The 20458-nt window shown below is 40.9% G+C and overlaps 1 protein-coding gene across 1 annotated transcript in view; it reads left to right on the top strand.

Annotated features, from left to right (window-relative positions):
• Positions 1–20458, top strand: part of LOC140546338 (macrophage mannose receptor 1-like) — a 69624-nt gene that overhangs the window by 195 nt on the left and 48971 nt on the right. Inside the window, exons 2-7 of the mRNA XM_072669527.1 lie at positions 552–1193; positions 1521–1666; positions 1764–1870; positions 2311–2423; positions 13349–13366; positions 13429–13455. Coding sequence (XP_072525628.1) covers positions 552–1193; positions 1521–1666; positions 1764–1870; positions 2311–2423; positions 13349–13366; positions 13429–13455 — 1053 coding nt within the window. The remainder of the gene's footprint in view (positions 1–551; positions 1194–1520; positions 1667–1763; positions 1871–2310; positions 2424–13348; positions 13367–13428; positions 13456–20458) is intronic.

Genomic DNA, 20458 nt, shown 5'->3' with positions numbered 1-20458 from the left:
TAGGCCTTATTTTATTTGTGTAGGGGGTTTCACAGCAGTAGTAAAAGAAGTACTGTAGTAATACTGCTCGAGCTATAGGGTGGCTTCAATATCAGTAAGCCAAAGCAACACGTTTTTAGGAGGTTCTTGGTTATGATGTTTGAGGGAAGTTTTTTTTTCACCATTCTTATAATGTGAATTTTCATTATATGGAATCTGTTCTCTACAACCTTAAAAAAAGGTTTTTTTGAGAGGTTCTTTAGAAAAGGCAAAGGTTCCATGTAGTATCAGAACAACTGAATGAATTCACAAACTTTATATAAATATCTTATAATTGAATTGAACGAAGCACTGAAAAATGTTCCACTATGCTACCTGTGGTGCTTGGTGTGAATATGAAGGCCTGGTCCAGTTTTTGCCCTTCTTAGGAATCTAAAGTCTGTTATTATCCATAGACGTGTTCTGTTTCATTTTTCTGGATGCTACTTCTGTAGCCCACGTCACTCCTCTTAGTTCAGCATCTGCTAATCCAGCTAATCCATTCACTTGAACATGTCTGTTTCTATTATCAGGAAGAAGCTCTGCAGGGAACAAATGCTGCACACTGGCTGCAGTGTGTCTGGGGCTGCTGTGTGTTCTCCTGCTGACTGCCATCACACTGCTGTGCATCACGTTCAACAACCTGACTGCAGAGAGAGACCAGTTACAGACCAGTTACACCAACCTGACTGTAGAGAGAGACCAGTTACAGACCAGTTACACCAACCTGACTAAAGAGAGAGACCAGTTACACACCAGTTACACCAACCTGACTGTAGAGAGAGACCAGTTACACACCAGTTACACCAACCTGACTAAAGAGAGAGACCAGTTACACACCAGTTACACCAACCTGACTGTAGAGAGAGACCAGTTACACACCAGTTACACCAACCTGACTAAAGAGAGAGACCAGTTACACACCAGTTACACCAACCTGACTGCAGAGAGAGACCAGTTACAGACCAGTAACACCAACCTGACTGCAGAGAGAGACCAGTTACAGACCAGTTACACCTCCTTGACTAAGGATAGAGACCAGTTACAGACCAGTTTTGCTAACTTGACTAAAGAGAGAGACCAGTTACAGACCAGATATGTGGACGTGACAAAGGAAAGGGATCAGTTAAAGGCCAGTTACAACAGTGTCGTGCAGCAGCTCCAGAATGAGAGAGGTTAGTTCCAAAAACACACACTCTGGGTCAGATGATTTTTAGGGGGTTGAGCTGGAAGTACACTGATAATTCTATGAACCAATTAAGGTGAACTTTACACTAAGATGCTTTGGGGACACTGGGCTCTGAATAGTTGAAAAGTGAAATCCAGTTGCACCACTAGTGTGCCTACTAGGATTGATACCTCCATCAATAACTGTCATTAAAGAAATACTAGAAGTACTGGAGTTCCATAGGGAGGCTAGCTGGAAGTAGCTGTTTTTTAGTGGAATTACATTTTGTAAGTATTTGTAGCAAAATAAGGACTGTGTGTGTGCTTTCAATTAGCAGTGAAGGCAGATCTGCAGGATTGGAAGTGTTTTGACAACAATTATTACTACATCTCTACTGTGGAGAGAACCTGGAGTGAGAGCAGACAGGACTGCATATACAGAGGAGGTGACCTGGTGATCATCAACAGCAGAGAGGAACAGGTGAGAAAGAGAGAGAGAAAGAGAGAGAGAGAGAGAGAGAGAGAGAGAGAGAGAGAGAGAGAATTATTCATCTATCTTTTTGTGATTACATTGGCAGGACTACATCATTAACAAACTGGGTGACAACAGGGCTTGGATTGGTCTGACTGATAGTGAAAGTGAGGGGTACTGGAAATGGGTGGACGGCACAACACTGACCACTGCGTAAGAAAAAACATTAACTGGATATTAATTAAAGATTTATCTCACCACCTTCAAAAAAAACAACAGAACCAGTAACAGTAGAACATCCTTTGTGCATTTTACCACTGCAGCTTCCAGTAGATGATCACTATGATCCTTTGCAGCTTCCAGCAGATGATCACTATGATCCTCTGCAGCTTCCAGCAGATGATCACTATGATCCTTTGCAGCTTCCAGCAGATGATCACTATGATCTTCTGTAGCTTTTAGCAGATGATCACTATGATCTTCTGTAGCTTCCATAGATAGATAATGACATATTAGATGATATCATTTATTGGAGTTTACTTATGAAATACTGAGTCTAACAATTCACTGTAGGATTAAGAAGTTTGGATTAAAGGTGAGGAACTGAAGGCTCAACACAGATTAGACACTAATTAAGATTCTCTGGGTTTCAGGTACTGGGATGAGGGAGAACCAAATAATTCGAATAATGAGGACTGTGCTGAAATTCTGGGTTTTCCAAAGAAATGGAATGATGTTCCTTGCTCTATTACAAAACGGTGGATCTGTGAGAAAAGGTTTTAAGTGAGCGGTTTAGAACCTTCGATTAAAATGATAAAATGTTCAAGACGTCATACACCTAGACTCCCAAACCGCTCTCTACCACACTAGATTCTGGTTCTGGTTTAGCAATGTCTGGTGTAGCAATGTGTGGCCTTGCTAATAAGGTTGCCCCCTGGTGGCAGAGTGAAAACATTACAGTACTGTTCTATAATTGGTTATGCATAATGTCACTTTTTTTGACACATCTTTACATGCTTTTACTGGAAATGTTCATCTTTATTGTGGTAATGCATATTATTGTCATATTTGCTCCATTTGTACATATTATCACTTAAATGTTGCTTTTACTAATTCAAAATCACAATAAAAGGAAAATGACCCAAGACTATTCATTAAGGGACTGATTACAACTCTTCAAAAGCACCTCTGTTTGGAGTGCTCTTTGTGGAGTTCTGGTGACACCACCTGAACTGGCGCATGAGATGCTTTTTGGTTTTCTTGGTTCTTGACACTCTACTTGTTTTCAGCCACTGGAGTATGGGATTGTCTATGATGTACCTGCCTGCCTATGTTTTGACCCCTGCATTTCCTGACCTGACCATGCACATGCAGCCTGCCTCAACCAGTATGTTACTCCCTGCTGGCCTCGCCACAGCGACCTGACATTTCTACAAGTCGTGTTGAAATCATTAGCCAGCTGAAGAGATTGTAGAAGGGTCTGCTAGGGTTAGCTTCTAGCATAGCTTTCTCCTAGGACTTGCTCACTGCATCTGTGTCCTCGCTTTCCCCAAGATAGAAGGTCTGGAGATAAATCTAAGAGCAGAACTTGTGTTTAGTAGCTGTACAAGAGGGATAAAAGCCCTGCTCTTTAAGAAATTTTAAAACATGACAATGAAGACCTATATTAACTGGCTATATTAATCACTGCAGAAGAAATTTATTACATTTATTTTTTAATTTGTTACTCATATTAATTCCAACCCAGTAAACAGACAGCATGCCCAAAATTTGTGCCCATTTGCATAGATCCACACTCCCTCCAGCAAGAACACTGGTTCCCAGTTACTCTGGATTTCTGTTGTTGAGAACAGAATAAATCTCTCACAAAATATCTCTCAGGTTCAGGGAGTTTCCCAGGTGTGTGACCACTCTGGTATTTGCAGCCGCATCTCTTTTTCCTAATGTTGTCTTATATAATTCATAAAGTTTCCTTTATTCACCCTTAAGCACCATTGTAAGAGGTATACAGATGGCTTGTACAGAAGTTAGAATTGTTGGTTAAAAGTTTATAGACAAATTTCAATTCATTCCTTCGGGAGTGTTTTGGACATAGTTTTGTTCTATTGGATGCTTCCTGTCCAATACTATCCATAAGCTGTATACCCACATGGACAAAATTGTTGGTACCCCTCGGTTAATGAAAGAAAAACCCACAATGGTCACAGAAATAACTTGAATCAGACAAAAGTAATAATAAATAAAAATTCTATGAAAATGAACAAATAAAAATCTGACATTGATTTTGAACCATGCTTCAACATCATTATTTAAAAGTAAACTCACTCAATTACAAAAAATAACTCAAAAATGATGGACAAAAATGATGGTACCCCTGAGAATAATGTGACCAAAAGGACATGTTAAATCAAGTTGTGTCCACTAATTAGCATCACAGGTGTCTACAATCTTGTATTCAGTCAGTCAGCCTATATATAGGGCTACAGATAGTCAATGTGCTGTTTGGGGACATGGTGTGTACCACACTGAACATGGACCAGAGGAAGCAAAGGAAAGAGTTGTCTCAGGAGATTACAAACAGTTGCACATATTATTCAGAAATTTAAGATCCATGGGACTGTAGCCAACCTCCCTGGACATGGCCACAGGAGGACAATTTATGACAAATCACAGATGGGAAAATGAAGCATATCAAGAAAAGAACACTGTCTCTTCTGTGAAACATGGAGGAGGCTCTGTTATGTTCTGGGGCTGCTTTGCTGCATCTGGCACAGGGTGTCTTGAATCTGTGCAGGGTACAATGAAATCTAACAAGAGATTCTAGAGAGAAATGTGCTGCCCAGTGTCAGAAAGCTTGGTCTCAGTCGCAGGTCATGGGTCTTGCAACAGGATAATGACCCAAAACACACAGCTAGAAACACCTAAGAATGGCTAAGACATTGGACTATTCTTATGTGACCTTCTATGAGCCCTGACCTAAATCCAATTAAGCATATTTGAAAGGAGCTGAAACATGCCATCTGGAAAAGGCACCCTTTAAACCTGAGACAACTGGAGCAGTTTGCTCATGAGGAGTGGGCCAAAATACCTGCTGAGAGGAGCAGAAGTCTCACTGACAGTTACAGTTTCATGAGTTTATTTTTTTAATCTTTTTTTTTTTCGACTCTGTTGAAGCATGGTTCAAAATCAATGTCGGATTTTCATTTGTTCATTTTCATAGAATTTGTCAGATTCAAGTTATTTCTGTGACCATTGTGGGTTTTTCTTTCATTAACTGAGGGGTACCAACAATTTTGTCCACGTGTGTAAATGGGTGGAATAATAATAAGATTTATATCAAGGGAGAGCAAGACCCTATTGTTTAAAACCTTACATGTTCTTTAATGAAATTGTAATTTTTTTAAATAATAATTTATGGCTTACACAGGAGACATATCTTTCGGTAAGTTACTGAATATAGAATGAAGGGAACAGTATGTGCCAATTAAAATTAAATTTCTTTATCAATTCTTGTGTGGAGGCATGGTTAAATGTCAAGGCTTAAGGATCACATTGTACCTCTACACTGAATTTGATTGTTTCATGTGAAGAGCAGAGATACACTGCAGCTACAGTTCCTCTGTGACATTTTGCACTTCACCACACCCAAACACACTTGTGGTATTGCTGCACACACATGGCCACTTATAAAGCTTGAAGACAGTCATATAGACTTCTACATCACTCAGACATCCATTAGAGAAGAATGAAGATGATGCATATGTTTATGCATATACAGGACAGCAGTGATAATTCTTATGAAGTTGTTAAATTCCTTTTATCACAGGAATACTGACAATGTGGACAAAACTTTTCTCACAGTCAGTACTCAGGTTAGTAGGCTTTATCTTTTATAAGGGTTTCCACAGCAGTAGGAGAAGTACTCTTGTAATACTGCTGGATCTGTAAGGCTGCCTTAATGTCATTAACCAAATTACTGGGTAATATTACCCAGTAATATTAAACAATATTACTGGGTAATATTGTGCTGAGAAACCCAGTCTTGTAGATGACAACACAGATCAGAAACAGAAACACAACATGACTAAATATTACTGAACTGTATTAATGTGTTTATACTGAAGATTAGAGATGAATCACAGAATTGATGACAGAATAATTAAAGGTCATTACTTTATTTTTTCTAAAAACAGTATGCAGAGTAAAAGTTGTTACTGGACTGGAAATGGTTGGGAACTCTACTTTAAGCTGTTAGCTGTAAGCTGTAAGCAACATGCCATGCTAGGATTAGCTTAAACCGATTGATGTACACACTGGTTTAGCAAATGTGTGGTTAAGCAGTTTGACCCTAAAGCAGAAGTTGGACCTGAATGTGCCTAGAAACACCAGCTTTATTCAGAAAACTGGCTCAGTAACCACAAGAGAAACCCTTTTGACTTGGATCTTGTCAGTAGTGAAAGTTAAAGGTGCTATGTTAACATCATAGGCAGAAAAACACCATGTAGATGCTGAAGACAGAGACGCGACAATGTCCTGTACCATAAACAAGGTTGTAACAATGTTCTCTAATACAAATGAGATGTAATGCATACATTTTCGGGGAAGACATGGGGAATACCAGACTGATATTTTGTACAGTCCCTACAACAGATTTTAGATCAGTGTAGTTTAGGCTGCAAACTCAGTGCTGACGTGTGGCTCACCTTCATTCATATTTTTGAACAGGCTCTTTAATTGAAGCTTTGATTTTATAGAGGGGGGTCCACTGAAGAAGAAGTAGTAGTAGTAGACTACAACTAGACTTGTAGTGTTGCTAGGCCTGTGCTTAAAGAGGGGTGTAGACAGTGTGTGTTAGTGTGTGCAAGTAGGACTGAGAAAGCACATTCTTGTGGCCATTGTGGTGCCAGAGGAAGTCCTGTTTTCAGGTGGTATCGAAGCTTGACGAAGATAATGGCTGGGTGCAGGAGAACTCATTACGTTGTTCAATTGCTGCAGAGGCAGAACAGATGTTCAATTAATTTGCATTAGAGGAGAATGCATGTGGAATCTTAATCTAAGTCAAGAGATGAGTACACTACTGAAAAACCATAAAGTAGTAGTAGTAGCAATGAATGAGATAATGTTTTGTTTTTGTGGAGAATCAGGAAATCCATGACCAGAACTTAAGTGCAGTGTTGGACTGCAGACTTTGGAAAAAATCTGTAAGGGGTAGCTCTAGGGCAAGGCCACCTCCTGCCACCAGGGGGAGGCCCCGAGTCACGCCAGCCAGTGATTGAGCCCAATTCACTGCACCTGGGCAGTAGGCTATATAGGCACTCAGATCCAGTTGCCCCACTGCTGGATCTTTTGCCTCTGGTTGAGTGTGTGTGCACCAGTCAGTTTCTCGAGCAGAAGGCTGAGTGAGTGTCACTCCCCTTCATGTATTTCTCCTAAGTTTGTTTCCCTCTGTGTGAACCCCAAGTTTCTCCTCAAGTTCCCTGTGTCTGTGTGTGTGTGCATGTTTGCAAACATACACTCGTTTAGCAGAGGAAGGCAGAAGTGTCTGCCTTCCCCGAAACTTCACAGTTCTCTCGTTTCTTTTGAGAGATCCTTTTGCCCTTAGTTCCATTTTTTCCTCATGTTTAAATAGGCAGCCAGCGTTTTCTCCTGGTGTCCTTTGTTTGTTTCCCGCCTTTATTTCACGTTAGATGCAACGTCTTCAGGAAACTACTGATTACAACAGCCAATAACTTCCAGAAGCCCCTGCATAACTGTCCTGCATCAGTAGTCAGCCATTCATTGGCAGTTTAGTGACAATGGAGCAAGTGCATTAACTGAATTTGAAGATGTCCAGGACAAGTATGGATTTATGCACACAGCATCCCGCTCCCATTACCTGCAATCAAACGGTACAGCTGAGAGGACGGTGCATGATGCAAAGCAGTCAGATTCACATCTAGCTTTGATGTGTTACAGGGGCAAAGCCAGGTCCAGCTGATGATGGATGGTCAGAAGAAGCTGATACTGGCACCCATTAGCGATGCAGAGGTCAGGCAGAAGGCCCAGAAAGCTAAAAGGGCTTACCAGTTCTTTGCAGGTCCACTGGTCCACTTCCAGAACTATGACCAGGGCAACAGTACCATAATCAGACAGTATCAACAACACCTTCAGCCAGTCCCAGTGTCACAGGAAACTGTTTGACCACAATCACCTTGTGGGAACCAAGACGTAGCTGCTGGGACATGTGAACAGTGTGGTTTCTAAGTGCCATCTCCATGTTGTTCACCTTCTGTGGACTCACTAGTCGGCAGCCAGTCCTGCCTCAACAAGTGACTGTGACATTCAGATGCAGAGACTACCTGCTCACTACAAGGACTCCTCATACAGTAATATTAGCTGTTGAAACGGCAGTTATTTTGGGGTAGAATAATCTTTAAGCTGTTGTGGCAGTCTACCTCAAAGGACAAGTGGCAGTCTAAGGCAGGACTAAGAGAGTGCACTTTTTTGCTGTAAGCTGATGACAAAAAGAAGCATGTTAATATAGTTTTTGAAGCTAATATAGTAGTTGCTGCTTGAGCTGGCCAGGCTGCTTTCTTCAGCAGGGTGAGGAGGTGTTATAACACTTGGAAAATCAGTCAGAAGCATGATTGGGTAGATTAGATTAAGTGGGAGCAATCAGTGTTACTTCAATGCACTTTCACAGCTCTTTCTCTTCCTGCTTGGCTAGTGTAAGCTTTTAGTCTTTTTAGATTCACTTCCATATTCTCACGAAATAGCCACTGTGTTTAGCCTCGAAAGTCTTTCTCTAGTGCCCTGAGTGTAGCAAAGCTGTGACTTTCTGACACCTTGCACACTTGGGATCACCATAGACGAGTCAGTTGTAAAGTTGTAAACTTCTGTGACTCAGACGTCTATAAGAGCAGAATGGAGATGGTGAAGGATATTTATGCAAATTCAGGAGCATTTGCAGACAGAAGAAGTGATTCAGATAGCAGTGATCATTCTTATGAAGATGTTTATGTGAAAGAGGACAAACAGAACTACTTTCACCATCATACTGAGAGGGTGGACAAACCCTCTCCCACACGTTCAGCAGATCCTCAGTACTCAGGTTAGTAGTCCTTGAAGTACTGTAATAATACTGCTGGATCTATAAGGTGGATTTAATGTCAGTTACTTAAAAGGAATGCATATTAAGATGTTTGAGGAAAGCTATTTCCATTGCTGTGACCAGAGACCAGCTTTATACTGTGAATTTTTACATGGACCTATCAGCATATCTCGCTGATGTCTCTTCTTGAATGGCGACTCACCACCTCAAACTTAATCCCAGCAAGGAAGAGCTGTTGTACATCCCAGGAACTGCTGGACTTAAAAACTATCCTTTGAGAACTCACTGGTCACTCCTTCTACAGAAGCTCAAAGCCATGGATGATCAGTTATTGTTCTCAAGTCATGTTGCAAACGTAACTTGGCCATGCAGATTTCTCCTGTACAACATCCGGAGAATTCGACCCTTCCTCTCTAGAGAGTCGCCCAGGTGCTTGTTCAGTCTCTCCTTGACTACTGCAACTCTCTTCTGGCTGGTCTTCCACTGCGCACCATCAGGCCCCTGCAACTTTTCCAAAATGCAGTGGTACGGGTTGTCTTCAGCGTTCCTAAATTCAGCCATGTCACTCCACTGCTGCGGCCTCTCTTCACTGGCTTCCTGTAGCTGCTGCCCACATCAGATTCAGAACCCTGACACTGGCCTACAAAGCCCCTCCGTACTTGATTGCAATAGTCAAAAGCTAATTTGCACCCTTTGAGTGTCAAGTACGGCTTGACTCGACCCACCATCCCTCAAAATCCACGAAAGGCAAGCATTCAGGCTTTTTCTGTCCAGGCACCAAAGTGGTGGAACGAACTTCCCCTGGGTGTCTGAATGGCAGAGTCGCTCGCAGACTGAAGACCCACCTCTTTAAAGAATACTCGAATAGTAGAGTGGTCACCTACTAGAGTTGTTTAGTAGTGTCTAAACTTAGAGGTATCTTTTAATTTTTAGCCTTTTCAAACTAGCTGAGGTTTTTCTTGAGTAAACAGTGAAGCACTTTTGTAGGTCGCTCTGGATAAGAGCGTCTGCTAAATGCCTTAAATGTAAATAATAGTAGCTGGCATTTCCTTCCTTGGTTGAAATACACTTAACTTTAGATTCATCTTGTCCAAAGCACATTGTTCCAGATTTTCTGGTCTAGGTGTTCTCTTTAGTCTTGCTCTCGTTTTTTTTTTTTTGTTTGTTTTTTTACATTAGAATTCTCACATCTCCCATGAATAACTAATGTGTATGTGTGTGTGTGTGTGTGTGTGTGTGTGTGTGTGTGTGTGTGTGTGGTCTCTTTATGATGGTAGATGCTGTACTTATAACTTCAGCTGTGTAATGAGCTACCTGTAGCTGTGATGACATTGAAGGATTGTAGGAGACTTCATTTTGTGGTCTGCTGTTGAACTTGCTAGGACAGCCTTTTAAAATGGCTCCACACACGTGGACAAAATTGTTCCCTTGGTTAATGAAAGAGAACCTCACAATGGTCACAGAAATAACTTGAATCTGACAAAAGTAATAATAAATACAAATTCTATAAAAATGAACCAATAAAAGTCAGACATTGCTTTTCAACCATGTTTCAAAATAATTATTTTAAAAAGCAAGTTCATGAAACAGGCCTGGATGGAAATGATGGTAATGATCCTTAACTTAATATTTTGTTGCACAACCATTTGAGGCAATCACTGCAATCAAATGATTCCTGTAAATGTTTTTCTCCTAGCCATTCCTGGGTGTTTTTAGCTGTGTGTTTTGGGTCATTATCTTGACCTGCAACTGAGACCAAGCTTTCTGACACAGCAAATTTCTAGCAGCAAATTGTGTGCTGTGCCAGATGCAGCAAAGCAGCCCCAGAACATAACAGAGCCTCCTCCATGTTTCACAGTAGGGACAGTGTTTAAAAAGTTAAATTTTTTTGTCTCATCTGTCCATAGGACATTTTCGCAGAAGCTTTGGGGCTTGTCAACATGTAGTTTGGCAAATTCCAGTCTGCCTTTTTTTGATTTGTTTTCAACAATGGTGTCCTCCTTGGTCATCTCCCATGAAGTCCACTTTGGCTCAAACAACAACAACAGATGGTGCGATTGGACACTGATGTTCCTTGAGCTTGAAGTTTACATTTAATCTCTATAAAGTTTTTCTGGGCTTTTTTTGTTACCATTCGTATTTTCCATCTCTTTGATTTGTCATCAATTTTCCTCCTTCCACATCCAGGGAGATTGGCTACAGTCCCATGGATTTTAAATTTCTGAATAATATGTGTGACTATAGTCACAGGAACATCAAGCTACTTGGAGATGGTCTTATAACCTTTACCTTAAACATGCTTGTCTATAATTTTCTTTTTAATCTCCTGAGACAACTCTTTCCTTCGCTTCCTCTGGTCCATGTTGAGTGTGGTACACACCATGTCACCAAACAGCACAGTGACTATCTGTAGCTCTATATATAGGCCCACTGACTGATTACAAGGTTGTAAACACCTGTGATGCTAATTAGTGGACACACCTTGATTTAATATATCCCTTTGGTCACATTATTTTCAGGGGTGCCATATGTTTTATCCAGGCCTGTTTCATGAGTTTACTTTTTAAAAGACTTCTGTTGAAGCATGGTTGAAAATCAATATCGGATTTTCATTGGTTCATTTTCATAGAATTTTTATTTATTATTACCTTTGTCAGATTCAAGTTAATTCTGTGACCATTGTGGGTTTTTCTTTCATTAACCGAGGGAACAATTTTGTCCACGTGTGTATGTAGCACCAAAAAGGGTACAGTAATGGGCACAGAGCTCCACTTCTAGTCAGACACCAGCAAGGTGGAGATGGGGTACTGATATAAGCTGGTATTATTAAAGATGGGCTGGTTGGAACTTTTCGGGATGAAGATGGGCTCAAAATCAACTCCCAAGCCTACTGACAGGTGAAAATGTGTTTTCATCTGGCAGTTGTTTTTTATTGGTTTTCATTTAGCTGTGTAATAAATCTGCACAATAATAGTTGCAAAAAAACCTCACTTTTACTTTCTTAAACATTTATATTTGAGGTTTAATAATATTTTGGATTAACTGAGAGCACTGTAGTTGGTGATTTAATAAAAATAATCCTCAAACATAAGACTAATTACCTAAAATGTGTGCACACAATTTAAAGTCTAGGATTATCCACATATGTTCAGTTTCAGTGTGCATAAATGCGTAAAATAACCTTCTCCCATTAGTCATGGAAATGATCGTAAAATATAAAATATCATAGCACCAGCGTTCAGGACCTAATTCTCACTGATAGTTCAGAAGTTGCATATTTCTGGAGGCTAGTCATGTAGCCCAAATCACTTCTGTTAGTTTATCATCTGCAAATGAACCCATTCACTGGAACATGTCTGTTTCTATTATCAGGAAGAAGCTCTGCAGGGAGTAGAGGCTACAGACTGGCTGCAGTGTGTCTGGGGCTGCTGTGTGTTCTCCTGCTGACTGCCATTGCACTGCTCTGGATCAAGTTCACTGCAGAAAGAGACCAGTTACAGACCAGTTACGCCAACCTGACAAAGGAGAAAGACCAGTTACAGATCAGTTACACCAACCTGACTGCAGAGAGAGACCAGTTACAGATCAGTTACACCAACCTGACTGCAGAGAGAGACCAGTTACAGACCAGTTACACCAACCTGACAAAGAAGAAAGACCAGTTACAGATCAGTTACGCCAACCTGACTAAAGAGAGAGACCAGTTACAGACAAGATATGTGGACATGACAAAGGAAAGGAATCAGTTAAAGACCAGTTACACCAGTGCCATGCAGCAGCTCCAGATTGAGAGAGGTTAGTTCCAAAAACATACAATCTGAGATGGTTCTTCAATGATGATTCTTGAAGGGTCGAGCTAGCACTAAGAGCTCTCTACCAGTTAAGATGATCTTAATGCTGGGGTGCTTTGAGGAAACTGGGCTCTGAATGGTTGAAAAGCAAGATCCCGTTGTGACACTCATTAAGCATCATTAAGAATGACTTATAGCACAGTAGTCTTTAGTTGGTTCCAACCAGAGCAGGATAGCCTTTGTTGCCTTCACGCATTAAAAAGCCTTAGGTGCCTTTTAGGTGGTTTGTCCCTCCTTGAGCCACTGTAGACAGGTCCTTGACATGCTCTTTTGTTACAAGTAAATACATTTTGTTAGCGTTGTCTAGGAGTGGTCATAATGTTTTGGCTCATTGTTGTATATTCAACATATTCAATGTGTTTAATCTATAGTAGTCAAATAATGATCTTTCGTTTTGAGCCGCCTCTAAAGAACATGCTGTACACATGCATTTCTGGACAAGCTGAGAGATACAGAACTGGCACTGAAAATGAAGGAAGCTTGTAAACTGAGGCGGTAGAGTAATACCACAAGATGTTAAACAAATACGACCGAATATTTATGACCACTTTATCAGTGTAACATAGTGCAGAGTCCCAAGTCGCTGCGATAGATGCGCTAATCTCTTTGTGGAGCATCAATGTGATTTTACTTCATTTTGAAGGTAAATTAAGGGTACCAACTACCCAGATAACTGACATGACACTGAAAAGGCCTGTGATTGCATATCTTGGTGTATGTGTGTGTATGTCTGTGTGTTTCAATGTGCAGTGAAGGCAAACCTGCAGGGTTGGAAGTGTTTCGACACCAGTCTTTACTACATCTCTACTGAGCAGAAGAGCTGGAGTAAGAGCAGAGAAGACTGCATAAAGAGAGGAGTGGACCTGGTGACCATAAAAAGCAGGAAAGAACATGTGAGTGAGAGAGAGACTCAGAGAGAGAGAAGAACTGATGTCTGGCTGTGTTTTCACACTATGCTTTTATCATGACAGGAATTCATCGCAAGTCAGCTGGGCAACAATCAAGCTTGGATTGGCCTGAGTGACATTAAGAATGAAGGCCAGTGGGAATGGGTGGATGGCTCAGCGCTGAGCACTGGGTAAGAGACTGTGAAAAACAGGTTTTATTTCCAGCAGAAGTAACTGTGTTTGCCGTCTCCAGGCCCAGGGTCATCAAATTCGCTCAAGTCGCTCTGGAGAAGAGCGTCTGCTAAATGCCGTAAATGTAAATGTAAATGTAAATTATAGGCCCCTGGGCCCAAATATGGTGCTACATAGGGCGTCCCTATGTACTTTTCAGTGGTGTATTTTTGTGAAAAGTACATTTAGACAAGACAATCAACTTTTCTGGTCTTCCTTCAACTTAACCACCATCATTCCTGTTAAAGAATTACTGGGCAGCTCCTTAGAGGAGCCCGTTGCTGCTGATTGTTGAGAGAAGGTTTAAGGAGTCAGAGTATTTATAAAGCTTTGACATTTGCACCAAGTGACCTCTCCTAATGATCATTGTGAACAGGCCCCAGCCATAAAAGCTGAGACCTCAAATCTGTTGGGGTGCACAATTAGGTAAACAATTAGGTTCTAATCTGAGAGAAGGGCTCTAAACACAGGCTAAGAGAGTTGGAGTGAAATTTCTGGTGAAGGGAATGTTTAATGAACGCTGATCAAAGGAGGCTTCTGATTCTCTGGATTTCAGGTACTGGATGGAGAATGAACCAAATAACCAAGGGGATGAGGACTGTGGAGAGATTCTGGGTCCACAGTCTAATAAGGTCTGGAATGACCGGCCATGCTCCTACTCTCAGCGCTGGATCTGCGAGAAATATCTCCATTAATGCTGAATTGCTTAAACAGTGAGATCAAAATATGAAGAACATATTGAGCACCATTAAATGCATGCTAAGAATGAGCTTAACCAAATGGTGGTCATCACTCTGACCTCCCAGGCACTGAGACGGAGATGTTGTCTGTTCTTCAGTATCAATATTTAGGTCCATCAAGTCACAGTAATCCTTTGAACTCTACTGGTCCCATTATGTACAGTTCATGGTGTCTTGTTCAGTTATCTAAACAAAAAGCACTTGTGCTCAGTGTGCACATGTAGCATTCTTACCCTCTAAATCATTGTGATGCTCCAGGCAGAATAGGGCCACTGTCGTTGCTACCCTGGGCTTGGCACATGGCTAACTGCACTATATAACCAAAAAGTGGGAAGGATAAAGCTGGTAAGAACTGCCCAATATTTGAGATATCTCATCCTGTAATATTAATGTACCACCTCAGTCCACATGCTTCTTTACCTTCAGTGCCTGCTCTCAAATTGTCAGCTCGTCCAGAAAAGCATGTCAATTAGTGATGGCTCAAAGCATGAATTACACCTTCCGACTGTAGGGGGAGCCCAGGAGCAAGAAATGCAAATTTTTTCTTACTGTTGCTTCAGAGAGAAATTCCAGCAATTTTTACTTTTCTGCACAATTAAACAGTTCATTGTACATGAGAATTGTACAAAGTGGTTGTTAATGGAACCATACATCTGAAAAGTTTAGTCTCTCAAAGTTCTAAGCTACAGCACTGTAAAGTTTTACAGTATAATGGTTATAAAAACACTGTCTGATGGCTATGGTGTTGTTTTACAGTATTATTTAAGAAGTATAGTTTTAAGAAGATTTTGGCCTAAAATGTTTGAGAACAGATTGGCCAGGCATTGTAAGATACAAAATTGTTCTTAGAGATTTATTACTATTTTACCACCACCAGCATTACATAAACAAAAACATGTAATAAAACATCTAAAACAAAATCCATCCACTGGTGATTTCGGATAAGATGGCTTTATTTACTACCAATGTAAATAAAGGTAAATCAGAACGTTTTTGTACAGTAAACCTTTTCACACCAAACCCACTTCATTATGCAGGAATTTGGAAACATCTGGAAAATTCCTGTTTTAATATTTAATATGTAGTTTATACATAGTATTATAGTATAGGATCCATTTTTGTCTTTTGCATCATGTGAATCTTTGTCAGGCCATGTTTGCTGCATTGCAGTGGATTTGCCCTGTGATTAATTAAAGCTACCAGGTCAATCTAAGGGTCAATGTTGTTTTTAATTAAATGACAGTTGGTGCACTTTCAGAACACTGAGACGAGATCAAGCATATTTACATGATATTTGAGTGCCCCCTTTTGGCAGAGATGAAAACATTGCATCTTTCTACATATAATGTTTATCTTGTTTTATTGGATTTTAGTAGTTTTATTGCAGTTAGTAGTTGAAGATGAAAAGTTGCCTGAAAGTTCATTATTAGGTTCTAATAAAATGCTACATTTTATAAAAATGCTACATATAAAATACAGTGCTGTAAAAGCTTGCAATCAAACTTACCCCTGATGGCAGTCACTGAAGCTTAATACTTGGTTTCGGTTTTCATTTATATCTTCATAATACTTGCAGCAGATCTTAAAGCACATTCAATTTTCTATTTTTCATTTTTAAAATGTTTCTCAGTCAAAGTGAACTTCATAGTCATTTAGACTATACAGCAGAAGTGCATAGCAAAATGAGATTGCATAAAAAATGTATGTGGAATAGAATAAATAGATAGATTAAAATATTAAGTTATCGTTTACAGTGGTACCAGAATTTAGAAACTTTCAGAAATAGCTGCATTATGGAGACAGAGTTCCAATAAATAATAGGTGTGTTGAGTCAGTTTGTTTGTGTGTGTATCAACATAATGTGTCATTAACCAGGATGCCCAAACTTTTGCACAAGACAATGCTGTTATATCTATAACAGAAGACCAGCTCACTGTCAAGGTAAGTAGTAATGCAAGAACATGGGCCAGAACTTCATATCAAGATATGGTTTGCACCCAACCATACGCCTAAATGTTTATTTTTATACTATATATATATACTATACTAAATATACTATATTGTGGGTGTGGGACAGGGACTAGACTAGGAGCAAGAAGAAGGCCCTGTGGGTAATGGCAGAAAGTGTGGGCATAAAAAATGCATCCACCAGAACAGGGTTCCAATCAATAACCTGGTACCACAATAGGTGTTTTGGGAGGTGGGAGGTAACCAGAGTATGCAGATGGGAGATTCCAAAAGGTACAGAGAGATCACACTGATCACAATTATAACACTGTGTCTATATCTTAGCACAGAGAGCACAGAATCCTGAGAATGACCTTTTTGACCCCTTCATGTCTAGAAATTATATGCCAAAAGAAGCTACAATCAAGCATTAATATTTTTTCCTGAAGTGCTTCCAGCTTCTTGTAAATATCCTCATAACCAGAGCTACACCAGGAAAACTGCATCAGTGTATGTAGCTCCACAACCACAAGAGTGAGCCATCTGACTGATGCTACTGGACAGTGACCTTAAAACTCTGAATGGGACATTTACCTGCCTGTGCCTGAACCACCGCCTGAATAAACCACTGTTGTTTTTCACCAATTTTTTAACCGAACCCTTTCGATGTAAGCTGGGGGGCCACTGGCTAATGTGGGTTTTACCTTGACCAATCACAAGGATCATTCAGCTTTACTCTATTAAACTCTATTAAAATCAAGCACCCCCCCATACTGTCTTCCCATTTTCCATCAGTTCAATCCCCAACACCACCTAATTCTACCACATTAGCTTGAGTGAAGTTTTGACAAGCCCAGGAGAGACTGTTGGTAAAGGCTTCACTCTTGAAGTAGAAAAAGAAGTGGGTTTTTATACCACAATATCTCAGATTAACATATGCTATACATGGTAATCATGGTAAGGTCAGTACATGATTGGTTAGGAAGACTTGAATGTAAAATGCTACTCTCAGAAGCTGCTCAAGTACTGGGGTGCCACTTCAATGCTAGACAACTAGTGCTGTGGATTCCCTTTAATTCTTGATGACTCGTTTTCTAGAAGGCCGAACATCCAACTCTGTCTTGGCAAGTACAAACTTTTGCTATACGGAGGTCATGCAGAGTTCGTACAAGCATTTTCCAAGAACTAGTGTAGATTTGTCACACAGTTGGACGCAGTGAGCACACGGTTGGACGCAGTGGACAGTCATTGCTGCGGCGCCCGGGGATCAGAGAGGGTGAAGGGCCTTGCTCAAGCCCTGATTGTCAGTCTGGCTGAGTCTGTGCTGGTTGTACCATGTCATTATCTATACTGCATTGGAAACTGTGCATCCCTGGATTAGTATAATGCCTGCTGAGTTTTTGATTTCCTCAGAGCGAGTTGGTTGCCTGTGATGTTGCATTGCTGTGTGTCGGTCTTCACCTTCCCAGTGATAGGAGCATTGCACGTGATTGGGGGAGAATATGTACGGTTGGGAAATTGGCAATCCAAATTGGGGAGAAAATGAAAAAATGGGGTAAAAATCAGAAAAAAAACTTCAGCAGGAGCCATCCAACTGATCTGAGGACCTAAAAGATAAAGACAGTACAGGAGTCTCAGTGTGGCTAGCTGACTGTAGCTCTGTACACCTGACAAAGTCACTACCAAATATAGTAATATAGATTCTGGAAAGGGGGAAAGGGGCTAGAGTGTGGGAAGGCCCTGTGGGTGTGGGACAGGGACTAGACCAGGAGCAAGAAGAAGGCCCTGTGAGTTTGGGACAGGGACTAGACCAGGAGCAATAAGAAGGCCCTGGGAGTGTGGGACAGGGACTAGACCTGGAGCAATAAGAAGGCCCTGGGAGTGTGGGACAGGGACTAGACCAGGAGCAAGAAGAAGGCCCTGTGGGTGTGGGACAGGGACTAGACCAGGAGCAAGAAGAAGGCCCTGTGAGTGTGGGACAGGGACTAGACTACGAGCAAGAAGAAGGCCCTGTGAGTGTGGGACAGGGACTAGACCAGGAGCAAGAATAAGGCCCTGTGAGTGTGGGGCAGGGACTTGACCAGGAGCAAGAAGAAGGCCCTGTGAGTGTGAGGCAGGGACTACACTAGGAGCAAGAAGAAGGCCCTGTGGGTGTGGGTTATGGCGGGGAGTGTGGGTAATTATTAAGTGTGGGCATAAAATATGCATCCATCAGAACAGGGTGCCAGTCGATATCCTGGTATCACATACATCAGTTCACTCACACATCAGTGTTTTTGGAAGGTGGGAGAAATCCAGAGTATGCAAATGGGAGGCTCAGAGAGAACACACCAAACTCCAAACAGACAACCCCAGACCCTTAGTGCTGTACAACACACACACTACCTGCTGCACCACCTAAGATAACCATCCACTTTTTATATCAAGCAGCAAAAAAGTTGTAGTCTTTTTGTCCTGAAATGCATAACACTGCTATTTGTCAGGAAACACAAGCTTTAAATATTTTATTTATTTATTTATTTATTTATTTATTTATTTATTTAACATCACATTGATAACATTGTGCCTTTGTTTTAGAGACTTAAAAGGCACAGAATCCTGACAATGACCTTTTCCTGAGGAATGACCTTTTTGATCTCTTCATGTCTCATCCTTATTTCCTCATCCTCATAACCAGAGCTACACCAGGAATCCATGCACACCCTATAAGTAACCCCCCAATGTTGAATAAACCACTGTTGTTTTTCATCAATTTTTTTACCAAACCCTTTCAATTTAAGCTGGGGGGCCACTGTCACTGTGAACGAAATGTGTCCTCCACATTTTACTGGCCTGTGGTAGTGAACACACACACACTAGTGAGGGGGGGGTGGGGGTGTCATACAAGCATGGACTTGAAGTAGAAAAAGAAGAAGTGGGTTTTTATACCAAAATATCTCAGATTAACATATGCTATACATGGTAATCATGATAAGGTCAGTACGTGATTGGTTAAGAAGAAGCCTTGAATGTAAAATGCTACTCTTAGAAGGCCAAACATCCACACCCAGCAGTAAGCTGCTGTTATAACAGTCATTTTAGCTGTAATCCATAGCAGCAAATAATTTGATTATCTGGCTAGCTTGCTTGAGGCCGGTTCTCTCACTTAGTTTGTGCAACTTGGCAAGCAACCCATAAATTGGCAAGCTGCTCATCTCTTTGTCTACCAGCCTGTAAATTGTACATATTGTATATATTTGTTCATTCAGATGGTGCTATCAAGTGTGGTCTAGATGCACATCCATTTTATCTAGCTTACACTGTGCTGGCTGGCCCAAGTCTGCAGATTTTTCATCAGTCGTTTACACAACAGTTTTGGGGTTTGCCTTTGAAAAAAGAAACCATGCCAGTGTAAACGCATTTTGCCGATGTTCCATTCTAGGGCATGTTTAATGTGAGTTCATGTTAGGAGAAGTATCCACATAATGTATAAAAAAAAATAATAGAATTTTACATTTACATTTTAATAACACCCCTCCTAGCAGTAACTGCAACCAAACACTTGCTGTAGTTCATTAGTTTCTCACAGCATAGTAGAATAATTTTGGCCCACTTCCCCTTGCAGAGCAGCTTCAGTTCAGTGACAAACCACAGGTCATACCATGTCATTTTAATAGGGTTAAGGCCAGGACTTTGATTAGGCTTTTCGCACAGTCTATATTTCTCATTGTGAGGTCTACTTGCTTGCATGTGTTGGATCATTGCCATGTTGCATAGCCCAACTGTGTTTCACCTTAAGGTCATGGACACCTGGTCTGGCATTCTCTTGCAGAAGTCTCTGATACAGAGCAGATCTCTTCTTTGAGAAGGTGTCCAAACTTTGACACACTGACAAAGATACCAAATTGTCACTGGAGTTGTACCTAGCCCCCATACACTTCAGCCTGTCTTTACTCCAGACTTTATATTTGAAACAGTTGAGTAATGAACAATGTATTCACAGTGTAAAGTATTTAAGAGTGCAGACACTTGATTCCTGGACTTTCTGACATCTTCTACATCACTGCCCCCAACCA

Source organism: Salminus brasiliensis, chromosome 24, assembly GCF_030463535.1.
Source record: "Salminus brasiliensis chromosome 24, fSalBra1.hap2, whole genome shotgun sequence".
NCBI lineage: Eukaryota > Metazoa > Chordata > Actinopteri > Characiformes > Bryconidae > Salminus > Salminus brasiliensis.
Note: the sequence above shows the minus strand (reverse complement) of the source record. Positions and strands in the feature narration are given on the sequence as shown.